Genomic DNA, 13002 nt, shown 5'->3' on the forward strand with positions numbered 1-13002 from the left:
AATAAAGCCATAAAATGTTAACTAACCCACTTACACTATAATGTTGTCAAAGCAAACTTTTGCTGGTACTTATTTGACTTTATGTTTGGTATTATATGTCATATTGTTTATTATCTTGTGAAACATCCTTAGGCCTTACTGTGGCTATAAGAGACAAAACTAAGACGCTAATGCATGTTTCGACTAACTATTAAAGTAAGGATCACAAAATGGGACCCGGGCAGCATATAAACAGATATGCAGGGTGGTCCTGTGAGCTCTGGGCTGACTGAGTGGGTGCAGCCCTTTCCCAGAAATAAGAGTAAACAGACTGAAGTAACATTACTACGGGCTAAGAGTATCAGTAATGCACAGACCATCGCTGGCCAAAGAAATGCACAGCCTCTCTTTGAATGTTTACTTGTCTGTATGAGTGCAGAGCGCATGCGGCTTGGATTTTTGATTTGCAGAGACCACCAGGAAATAGGGGGCGGAGGCAGCAGAGTGTGGCTGCAGTCCCCCCAGAGAGCTGCCCTGCTTGGGCTGAGAGCCTCTGGCTGTCCCTTGAGGCTTCAGAGGGCCCTAACCCTTTACTCCTTTTTTCTTCTTGACACTAAGCAGACACAGCAGCACACTCAGAGGTGGGGGTTGTTCACAGAGCTTATACTGTATCAGAGAGCAAGACGCAGACAACCCATGCTGTATCTGAGTGTTTTCATATCCTATGCTGTGACTTAACTCATTACAAAAGCAATTATATGTTCACGATGATCCTACTTTAAACAAGCATTTGCTCTCAGCTCTGTGCCAGGCACAGCCAAATGACCTTGTTCCTCGATGCTAGTCACAAAAAGGGAAACTGTCTCTTCTTCCTGCCCCTGATGCTCTCCCACTGTGTCTACAGAAAAGGTCTTGCAACCTAAGTAGCATACAATTTTTTATTGCACAGTCAACATTTTTGACTGATGTTTTCAAATGTCTGGTCTATAATCCATCCGTGGCCCACCCGATGGTCTGCAGAGACAGCAGCAGGACCTATCGCGCACATCTGTCTGTCTCTGCAGTGTCAATGTGCACTCTGCGCCAAAAACTATGTCCTTTCGTCGTTTCCTTTCCATGTCTCTGAGCTGGCCTGGTGTCGCCTCGGGATCCTCCCTGAACAGCTGGAGGAGGTGTGTGTGGATGGGGAAGTCTGGGTATCACTGGTCAGACTGCTTCCTCTGCAACTCGGCCCCGGATAAAGCGTAAGAAAATGGATGGACGGAAATTGCACAGCCCTATATCAATGTGTGCCTGGACACTGAAAGCCTGACAGCAAATAATTTGACAATGGATAACATTCATGGGAACCAATGTCACCAGTGTCCTGGTCTAAACTACAGGATAAGACCGGTATCAGACTAAAAGGACTCGACCGGTTCCATGTGAAGAGACAATGACAAAGAATGTGTGCCACATGAAAAACAGTCTGGCTGGTTAACTCTCATGGAAAATCTAAATCTTGAGTCATGTCGTCCCAACAGTGCTCCTCATGTACTGCAACCTTAACCTTTACATTGTATGTTTTGGGTTCAATCTTCAATTGCAGTCATTGTGTGCGTTAATGCTTGTCTGTAAATAATGCCCTTGGTAGAAACAGCATCAAAACAGACATGAAATATTACATTGTATTTGCTTGTCTCAGTAGATGCTGGCAACATAGAAGAAGCAGTGTTCTCATCACTCAGTGTTCCCAAACACCTGGGGGCGCACTGAGTATGAGCACTTTCTTTAACCCGCCAAGCCTTTAGAGCGGCTTGTTTACAGACATGCAAACATCATGCAAATTTGATGGGACATCATTGCATTTTTTCAAGGGAAGGTCTGAAAAGTTTTGATACAGTATAACTGTTGATCAATCAATCAATCAATCAAACTTTATTTATTAAGCGCTTTTCATACCGAAAGGTATCACAAAGTGCTTTACAGATTACAACATTTAAAACAATACGCCTGGCACACCCTCCCATATATATTTTATATTGGGACTAAATAGATTAGTCAGTTAAAAGCTAAGCTAAAAAGGTGGGTCTTGAGCCTGCTCTTAAAAACATGAACGTTCTCTGCAGCCCTGAGCTCCTCCTCAGGTCGTTTCAGAGGCGAGGGCCGTAATATTTGAAAGACGCCTCACCATGAGTCTTTTTGTTGACTTTAGGAATAACTACTTTAAAATCGATCCTGAAACACACAGGGAGCCAATGCAGCGATTCTAAAATCGCTGCATTGGTCTTCGTCAGGACACGAGCTGCTGAAGTTTGTAAAAGTTGTAGACCTAAGATACTCTTTTTGGGAAGACCAGAAAGCAGGGCATTACAGTAGTCGATACGACTGATAAAAGCATGCCTTAGCGTCTCCGTGTTGGCCCGAGAGAGAATGGGGCGGACTCTGATAAGATCACTAGTCACAGCACAGCCGAGCAAATACGAGCGATCGCGATGTCGTCACATCCGTTGGGCGTGGTAGGCATTTTACGTTTTCATATTTGATAAAAATGTTATTCAAATCCTATGATCGGCAAAAACAATGTCCATAAACAGGGCATTGCTTCTCTTGCGCTGTAACAGATCTATCATTTTATAAAACCGACTTAGAGGCCTGGATGCATCAGCTGTTGCCTACCATTCACCAAAGCATCCGGCAAAAATTGCGGAAGTAAACAATAACAGCGATCGCTCGTATGGTTCGTAAGGAGAGTTAACAAAATTAAAATAAAAAATGTATTGAAAATAATGGAGAATGCGTAGCTACAAGCAAAGAAATGTTCCCTTCTTGTATGGGAAATGTGCATCTTGTATCATCATAGTAGTATAGGTGTTACTATGATACAAACACAGAAATAAAAAAACTATAATATTTTCTGAAGAATTGTCATTTCATTGTGAGGATTAATTCCATTTTGACAGAGAGTGTGGTGGTACTCACATAGTCAGGAATGGCAGTATTGTCTCCCTGTCTGACTCGCAGAGATTGTGTGGCCTGTTCCAATACCTTGTTGTGCTTTTTGGAAAGCAATGCAAAAAGGCTGTGGGAGGAAAAACAGGGAGGAGAAATGAAACACAATTACATAAAAAGCTCAGCTTAAATTAATCAAATATGGAAAATACTAGTGGCAACACAAAGTACAGTGGGAACAAGATGTTTACACACACAATATATAAAATACATACCGGTATGCATTTTTTCTCTCACTGTCTGACATGAAACCAAAATTAACTACTAATAAACTTTTTTAGGTCAATTACAATTTTAGAATGAGAGATAGAATTTTCTACCCGGTTTTATATATATTGTAAAAGATTACAAACATTTCATTCATATTTGGTAGCATTGCCTGCAAACTGTATAACTTGGGTCAAACTTGAGGGTTGGTTCATTCCTTCAAACAGAGCTGGTGTAACTGAGACACATTTGTAGCCACCTTGTGTGCCCATGCCTTTTCAGCTCTGCCCATACATTTTCAAATGGATTGAGATCCGGACTTTGTGATGACCACTTCAAAACATTGACTTTGTTTTCCTTAAGTCACTTTGTAACCAGTAATGACAGTTTGCTTTGGGTCATTGTCCATTTGGAAAACACGTCTGCACCCAAGCTTTAACTTCCTGGCTGATGTCTTGAGATGTTGCTCCAATATTTCCACATAGTGTTCTTTATTCATGCCGTCATCTGATTTTGTGAAGTGCACCAGTCCCTCCCACAGACTTGGAAGATCCCCCCTTTTTCCTCCAAAAGTGACAATGGTCATTATGGCCAAACAATTAAATGTTTTTTTCGTCAGACCACTAGCCTGGCTAACGCCAGACTAAAATCACAAGTGATATTTAGTCTGGGGACCACCAATTCATATTCTCATAGGAGAGGTGGTTTACGATCATCCATAGTCGTTTATTGAGCGCTACGAATGTCTGTCATGCGTCTTCAGTAGCCATAGCCAATCTATCATCGTATCCGATGACGTATGACGTACCCGCTGTAAACTTTCGAGCTAAACTATTTAGAACACAGTCTAAAGCTTGATCGAAAAATAGCATCGCGTCTGCTGCTGTCATGTTCAATCTGTAAATAAACTTTTTTTTAAAATCCGTAAATAATCTACAAGCTTCCGTATATCGAATAGCTCGTCATCATCTTGCCGTCCCTCCTCGCTCTGTGATTGGTTCCCAAATCCATGCGAAAATTTCGGCCATGGTCCCCAGGCTGCTGTGCAGTTCTAAATGATTCGAGCGCACACAGCAGCCTGGCGTTAGTCAGGTTATCAGACCACAGGATATGTCTCGAAAAAATAAAGTCTTTATCCTTGTGCGCCTTTGAAAACTCCAAACTGGCTTTTTTATGTTTCTTTTGGAGTTTTCCTGCTAGCGCCCTCAGTAGGGTTTGAGAGCAGCAGTAATGGAGGCACGGCCCTCGGGGGCCGTTCTCTCAGTCTTCTGACATAATAGCAAATAGAAATAATTTTGAAAATTCTAATTGACCAAAGAAAGGAAAAGTCAATTCTGGTTTCATGTCAGACACTGAGAAAAAATGCATATGTGTCTGTAAACATGTGTCTGTATGTGTATGTAAACATCTGGTTCCCACTGTATTGACATTTTGAGCCCAATTTGGACGGGGCGTACTCATTTTTGGTATCACCAGTTTTCACATTGAAAAAAGCAAAATGTAGATGAGTAAATAGATGAGAATAATTTGCCTTAATCACTATATAATTGATAAATTGTTGTATTTAAATGCAAAATGGGCGTCAATATGATTTGTCAGAGCTCCTGGTAACCTGAAGTTCAGGGTTCAAAGACCACCATGGAAGTTCCACCTGCAACTTTTTTGCTCACAATAAAGCACTGTATCTTGCGGCTCCAATGCACCCCCCTTTAATGCTAAGGTAATGATGGACAAGGCTGATTCTGAAGGACTTTTACACTGCTATCTGATCCTTAAATTGGAAATATGCATAAAGCAACGACAGATGAGTTCAAGCTGTACTACAAATCGAGGATGTAACAGATGGTATGTCTTACATAGTACTAGCACAATGTTTGTGCTCAAAAGGAAAAAAGGAAGGAAAAAAATAAGCTTATCCAAGAAGCTGAATTTTTAACAAAAAGCACAAGACAGAATTTACAACTATTATTTTGAGTTTATAAGGCAGTAATGAAACTTCACTTTTACTAAAATGTAGAATTGTTGTATTTTGTTTGTAGCGTTAACCTGTTCTTTTAACCACTACTACAGACTGGAGGGTTGCCTTTTCCACTGTTGTAAATAACAACACTACATATGACTCTCCATAGGAGTCAATTATACAGCTTTATTGCCGTCTGCCTGACATTTGGAAATTCCTGCCTGGAAATTCCCTTAATATCACAAGCCTCGGAGTCAAGTAAACCCAGGCATCATCATTACATACAAGTACATCGCCATATCTACAGACAGTTGACCTATTAGTACAAACAGCAGGCTAACACACATGAACATAGGCTGAGTGAGGATGTGTGACTGTCTGTAGCAGCCATTATAATTGTGTGTGTCATGAGTTAGCACAAGCTGAAATAAAAGAGTTAATAAATGTACCTTTGTGTGCATTTGGTATGTGTCTTTCTTCTCAGACCAAGGCACAACATAAGTTCTATATGTAACTGTGCATAAACAGGCACATGCACGCTCCAACTGTGCCTGGGTATGAAAATCAACTTTCTTACAATACTTATATTACAAACTAACTCAGTGAATGTAAATGAAATGTAAAACTATGAGTACGCTTGCAGCTGTACACGCTTTTCAGTCATGTACATTTTCAGTGCTATGAATGCCTTTTGAGGACTCCTTTCTACACCTATGATAGACAGGTATTTTGTGTTGACCTTCATTAATGCTGAAATGCATAAATGTTACTGCTACTACCACTACTACTATTAGCACAAAGGTAACACATTCTGAGCATGAGCTTCACTACAACTGATTTTGAGTTACAGACGGCATTGTGTCACAGAGGGGGCATGGCCTCGCCGGGGGGAAAATATAATCTTTTCACTCTTTTTAGCCATTTTCTGGTGAAATATAAACTAACAGTCTAACATGAAGCATCATGTTAGCATTCTCCTTTATTTATGTAGTTATGGGCTGTTGAACCACTCCTCCCCATGTATTTGGATATTTATTTAGTAGAAAACTATATTCATAATTTAGCATTTCATTAGCCACAAAGCATAATTGCCTAAGTCAACAACATTGAAACATGATCTAGGCAAGTATACCTAATGGTTTGGTGAGGGGGCTAGATGCAGGTTGATAATTTTATACTCACTACTGCCACCTCAGGTCATACATGTAACTGCAGCTTCTACATTAAGCTCTTGCTTGACGGCACTTCGGACCTGAAGTATCAACTTTTTGAGTGATTTTAGAGGCAGTCGTGGTGAATAGGTCTGGGCCTCCTTTTAAGTCGTTTTTTAATAATTAAAGTAAGCTTAGATTTTTCTCAAAATTGTTTTCCCCCTTAACTGTTTTTAAACATGACCATATATGGATGATTCCAGAGATGCAGTCTCATTCAAATCTCATGAAACCATTTAGTATAAACTTTAAAGAATGGTAAATGTCAAAGAAAGATCTCACCTAATGATGCGCTGAGAAGCATACTGGTGCAGACATCGAAACTGGGCTGACATGTTTGCAAGTGCAGCCAGGCAGTTGGTGTGGAGGTATTTATCCTACCAAAAGTTTGTAATTAGTTTATTATTCAAAACTAATTGAACAAAAAAGGACTGTGATCTTACCCTTGTTCGTGTCATGTTAAATTGAATTGTGCGAATAACAACCAAGATTAGTAGACTTCCAAGAGAAATGTCAGTCAATGACCGCTCTGTGTACCATGAAACACTTTTCAGCACCTGATGAATACAATAAACGAGGCTGAATTAGATAAGCACATGATTTTATGGAGTACAAGCAATACGCTAAAATACACTGCAGATCTGCTCACCACTTCATGGACGGAGCGGTTAAACGCATCATCCTCGGTCAGAATCAGGAGAATGATGAGGGCCATATAGACGTGATGAGAGTTTCTGTCCTCCACGTGGTAAAGTATTTCAAGAATAGGCAACACCTGAAACAGTAAGAAATGAAAACAATAAAAGTACTTTTTACTAATGCTAATTGTATTTTATAATTTGGAGGGACTAACAGATGTCTGAGAATGCATTTGCTATATGAGGAATAATCTACTTTTATCTCAGGTTCAAAGAGTTTTTATTATCCCAGAAGTTCAACTTGGTTTTGCAGCATCCCACACATTCACAACAACAATGAGAAGATCCAATGACCCCAACATGAGGTAAAATTATGTAAAAATATGACTTCATTTATTTATTTCTATTTAGGCTGACCGATATATCGGGCCGATATTTGGGGATTTTACAATATTGGCTATCGGCCGATCTAGTGCCGAAAAAAGCCGACACCTCCGGGACCGAAGGCGATAGAGACTTCCCATTTTGTGTTGGAAAGAGCGAAGTCAGGGCTTTAAAACAATTCCCTCGGCCTCAGTGAACAGAGAAACATCGCAATGAAAATTGGTTAGCTACCAGTTTGTTAAATACAAATTTCACTAAACCTGAGTGAATATGTTGCTCATTTTGAAGCACAAAACCTGGAGAATTTAATCGCTGAGTTAATTTTAACCTCTGTAATTGTATTTTTGATCGCTGTGCTAAATGATGTGGCTAGCAACAGTATGCTAATGCTAACGACAGGATGCTAATGCTAACGGCCACAAATTAGAGCTGGGAAAGAAACAATGATTGAATCACCTAAAGTAATAAAGTAAAATCAGCCACTGCTGGAGAGGCCAAGTTTTGGTAAAAAATATCGGCCAATCATATCGGCATCGGCCAGTAAATTTTTAAAAAAAATTCCCATCGGCCTTAGAAAAACCCATATCGGTCGACCTCTAGGCCCATCAAATGAACAAATGTTGAGTTTCTGCACACACCATGTTGTCCATGTCTGTTCTGGAGAGTATGTAAGTCCTCATGTTGGAGTTCTGGTGTAGCAGTGTGTACAGCAGTAGAGTGGCCTGGTCTGAGCGCTGCTGCTCGCAGAGAGCTGTGTACAGACTGTTGAAGTTTATCTGGAAAGTGTGAGGCTGCTCCACAGGTGGCACAGATGTGTCTGCATCAGGCAAGAAAAACATCATTATAAGGCTTATTATCAGAGTTAAAAAAAAACAAGTGTGAAGTTGCAGTACCTTGAGTATTTCTGAAGCAGGTAATAGCTTGCCGGTAAGGGTTGGGAAAGTCAGGTCCATCTGTAAGATTGGCCAAGACCAGAAGAAGCAAAAGGCTCTGGTTGGATAAAGGTAAATGGTTGTCATCCTGATCGATGTCTGATTTGGTTCCAGCTCCACCCAAAGTGAAAACGCTCCACAGCCCGCCTGGAGGTACATGCAACCAAAATTATATGTTAAGTTTACAGTTAAAACAGATTAAACTCAAGACACCATCTGTGTTGAAAGTGATGGCTGTCAGGCACAACATTTGAATAAAACCAAATCAAATCAACACTGTCACACTGTAACTGACATTAAGGCCATTTATTACATTTACCTTTTAAAACTGTAAATGTACATGCTCATGACACATATATATATGTAGCTATGTACATTGTGGATTGGGTGATGGAATAAACATGGTAGATTTTACGTCTAGAACTGAAACCAAACATTTTTTGACCAAACATTTTTAAAAAGACTAACTAACTAAGACTCTTTTCCTTTCCTGTTTTATTTATTTTCAGTGCGATTTACTTTCCATCATAACCGCTATCAAACTACACTGCTCATTAGTTTTAATGTCTTGTTGTCAGGAGTTTTTTTTATGGAGCTACCTACGAGTTGGTGCTCTCAGACATGCAAGGGACATGACAAGCAGAAGAACTTATGTACACAGATAACTGTCACGGCTCCTACATGTCTAGCCACAGGGAATGCATGAAGTAAGCACCAGAACGATGTGAGAGTAAGTTGACAGCCCAAATTGAATCTCCAAAGAAAAACTGTTCTGCTGCCCTCTAGTGGCAAACAAACATTCTGTTTTGTGTGTGCTCTCAGCATTGTTCCGTATATCAGACTAGAGGTCTTTTTTATTTTCGTTTTTCTTTATGGACATTTTTTTGTTTTTACAAAGTACACATGTCACCAGCATTATTATATAGTCAAACTAAGAAGCAATGAGAGAAACATGAAAATCTCAAATTCATTATAACTCAAAGTGAAGGGATGGTCCGCACATTCAAAACAACTGCAATATGAGAGTAAGAGAAAACAGGATCTGAAGGACCAGGGCCAAATAGTGACGATGCCTTCGTGACTGGCACCAGGCAGTTTCACAGTCTGGCAGCTGTGTTTCCTGCCCTTGTTTGTTTAATGCTGACTTTACCTTAGCGGGCACTGTTTGCTACCTCTTTGGCTCAACGTCCAGGGCCTGTCTGCCAGCCCACCACATACTGTATGAACTCACTGGTACAGGACTGCCAAGACCCTTTGGTTTTGTTCCAGCCTTTTATATATTATATATATATTTATAAATATATATCACACATACATAAAATAAAATATTGTCATTCTTTTTTCAGTATTTTGTTGAGGCGCCTTTGGCAGCGATTACAGCCTCTTCTTGGGTATGAAGCTACAAGCTTGGCACACATGCATTTCCCATTCTTCTGCAGATCCTCTCACGCACTGTCAGGTTCGATGGGGAGTGTTGTTGCACAGCTATTTTCAGGTCTTTCCAGAGATGCACTACTGGGTTCTGTCTGGGGTCTGGCTGGGCCACTCAACGGCATTCACACACTCCTTTCTTATCTTTAAGTTTTGTTTATTTATTTAAAAGGGACCATGTACAATTATAAAATAAATGTTGGCATTTGATGCACTGTACCAGAGTTAGCCTGAGGCAAGTTAACATCTGCAGTCCCCGACAGGGTAATTGCTTGGCTGTGTGTTCGCATCATTGTTTTGTTGGAAGATCAGCCGCCACCACAGTCTGAGGTCTTGGCACTGTGGAGCAGGTGTTCATCCAGGAGGTTTCTGGATGCACGTTTTCTAATTTTTATTTAACAGATAGTCGGAGCCCTTAACGGTTAATAAAGGTGGCTCGTTTAAGGAGCGCCTGGTTTTGATTCACCCATGAAGGGTGGAAGCAACACAAATTCTTTGATAAAAGGGAATATGAATTTGATATACTGTATTACAGTATTAAAGGGGGGTATTATGCAAAATTGACTTTTTCAAGCTTTACATCATGTTATTAAGTCATTCCCTCATTAAAAACATGCCTGAAGTGTTGCCATGGCACATTCACATATTTTTGAGCAATCTGTAAAAACTCTGATGGCAGCCATTTTAGGGATAGGTTTGCCTGAGTCCTCTTAGGAACGCCCCCACCTCCTGGAGACGCCTCCGAGTTTTCATCACCAGCCGAGTAACCAACCACTGCTCCTCAGCAGAACCCCCTCCCCACTGATGCCACAGACAGCGTGTGGAGGGGGCGTGTCGGAAAGGGTCATCGGTTCTTAAAGAGACAGAGGCCTATTTCAAGACTTTCGCTACAGCCATTTTGAGAGAGCAATTTTATACAAGGCAGTTATTCTAATTTACTGCATGTACAGACAAACAGAAGGTTGCGTCATCATTGTAGTGTGCTATAGACTGGTGCTATGTGATTGAAAAAAGCATAATACCCCCTCTTTAAAGTACACCTGACTTAAAAACTGATACACGTAAAATGACTCACATTGATAAAAAGCAAGTTGCTTCAGCATTTATCATGGACGTCATGCACTGATATGTCAAAGTCATTTTTGGATAAAAGAGACTGTGATAAAAGTACGTCTGATTTGAAAACTGACACATGCAAAATGACTCATATTGATAAACAAAATGTTTTATCTATTTTGGTAAATGTTTTATTCTATCAATTCACAAATGATTTTATCAAGTCACAATGTTTTTTATCAGTTCAAGTCTTCTTTATCATAGCTGCGTTTATCAAGTCACTTTCTGACAAATTTGTGTTACTTCCGGTCAAGGCCTTGACGTTCGTGTTTGTACACATGCGTGAGGATTGTTATCAGAAGACGTTCATGAGAAGCACTTTTGTTACACATATTGTAATGTTCACACAATTAGATTGGAACCTAAATACACTTAGGGTGTCTCAAGATTTCGTCCGGACAGCCCGGGTGTTGATCCAATTGTGTCCAGATGAAGAAAACCCGTCCCAGCACTGTTGGCTCTTTTAGATCTCGTATTCATTTAGACACAACATCCACATTTTGCTTCAGCCACACACGAGCGCTGGGGAGGAGTGCACTGAAGAGCAGGGAAGAGACAGGTTTCACGTATTCATCGCCCTGTTTGTTTGTGTTCTTCACACACGAGAGAGAAAGAGGGGGTCAGCACTAGGGCTGGGATAAAATATCGACTTGCTGCAATACCATGTATCGATACTTTATCAAGTATCGCAATACTTTCAATACTTTCAATACTTAAATGAGCAACTAATGGGGATCCTAATAAAACAATAAACAACAATATGATCAAATGTAAATGTATATTTAGGCTAATGATATATTCTGGGCCCCTAAAAGTGTGTGTCTCGGGATGCTTAGCTATTTACTGTAGGTTACATTCTAATTGTGTGAACATTATGTAGCTAATGAAGAGAGCATGAGAAAAAACAAACTACACCTTGTGAAAAGGCTTTAAAGAACAAAGTCTCTATACTTCGTTGCCAATGTTGAATTACCGTAGTTTGATTTAATTATACAAAAAATAAAAGAAGTATAAAATATAGCCTAGCAATAACAAAAGTGACCACCAGAGGGGGCGCTACTCATGAACGTCTTCTGATAACAAATGTGCGATGCTACAACTAAAAACTGCAAGACGTCAGGGCCTTGACCGGAAGGAACAAAAACATTTCTGAACTGGACTTGATAAACGCAGCTGTGATTTGATAAACAAGACTTGAACTGATAGAAGTGATAAAAAAAAAAAACTTGATAAAACCCATTTCTGAATTGATGAATTTTTTTTTTTTATCAAAACAACTTGTTTTACATTTTACATATGTCAGTTTTTAAATCAGGTGTACTTTTATGGCATCAAAGAATTGTTGTTACTTCCACCCTTCATACATTTCACTCCTGGAGTGCTCTAATGCAGAACCGAGGTCTAGTCAGCTGTTAAAACACCAGTCTGATGCAGAGTATGTCTCCAAACACCAAACACAGAACACCTCGTGTCCCTTTTCTCTCGCTAGTTCATGTGCGATTGATATAAAGTGATCGCATGAAAGGTATCATGACATTTCTTCATTGTTTTTATGTTTTTGCACATATACAATGGCACACATTTATTTATTCATGGGCAGATCTAGACAAGATCACCTCAATCTCACATCAGTATATTTGTTTCGATGATGTTACAGGTCAGGGCTGAAAGATATCTCGTTACCGTATCGATATCGAGATATGAACATTCAAGATATCAATATCGCAAAAGCAAAATATATCGTTTTCGTATTGATATGGAGATATGAACATTCAAAATATTAAAATCGAAAAAGCAAGATATAAATCGATTTTCATCAATAAAACTAGACTCTTTTGTGGTTTTTACCCAACCCACAGTTATATCTGATCGTATCGATATCAAGATCGAGATACGAAATGTCCATATCGTTCAGCCCTACTACAGGCCTACTTCTTCTTTTTATTTTTTATGCCATGAAGACTAATCCAGTGCTATGTTCAAATTGATAAAAAATGTAAGTGGAAGGACAGATGTGTGTGAAGCGTGGGGACTCTGACCATCAGTCAGTGTCTGCCGATCAGAAGAGTTAAAGTGTCACCAAACTTCATACATTTTGTTAAAATGTATGAAGGTAGAAGGTAGAGTACACTTGAAAAAAAAAAGACAAAAAA

The 13002-nt window shown here is 39.8% G+C and overlaps 1 protein-coding gene across 2 annotated transcripts in view; it reads right to left on the reverse strand.

Annotated features, from left to right (window-relative positions):
• The window catches only part of dym (dymeclin), a 37764-nt gene that overhangs the window by 18447 nt on the left and 6315 nt on the right, over nucleotides 1–13002 (reverse strand). For both annotated transcript variants that reach the window (XM_079551689.1, XM_079551690.1), the window contains exons 9-14: nucleotides 8264–8449; nucleotides 8009–8187; nucleotides 6998–7123; nucleotides 6792–6905; nucleotides 6631–6725; nucleotides 2941–3040 (exon numbers count right to left, since the gene is read on the reverse strand). In XM_079551689.1, coding sequence (XP_079407815.1) covers nucleotides 2941–3040; nucleotides 6631–6725; nucleotides 6792–6905; nucleotides 6998–7123; nucleotides 8009–8187; nucleotides 8264–8449 — 800 coding nt within the window. The remainder of the gene's footprint in view (nucleotides 1–2940; nucleotides 3041–6630; nucleotides 6726–6791; nucleotides 6906–6997; nucleotides 7124–8008; nucleotides 8188–8263; nucleotides 8450–13002) is intronic.

This window comes from Gobius niger (genome assembly GCF_951799975.1).
Source record: "Gobius niger genome assembly, chromosome: 2".
NCBI lineage: Eukaryota > Metazoa > Chordata > Actinopteri > Gobiiformes > Gobiidae > Gobius > Gobius niger.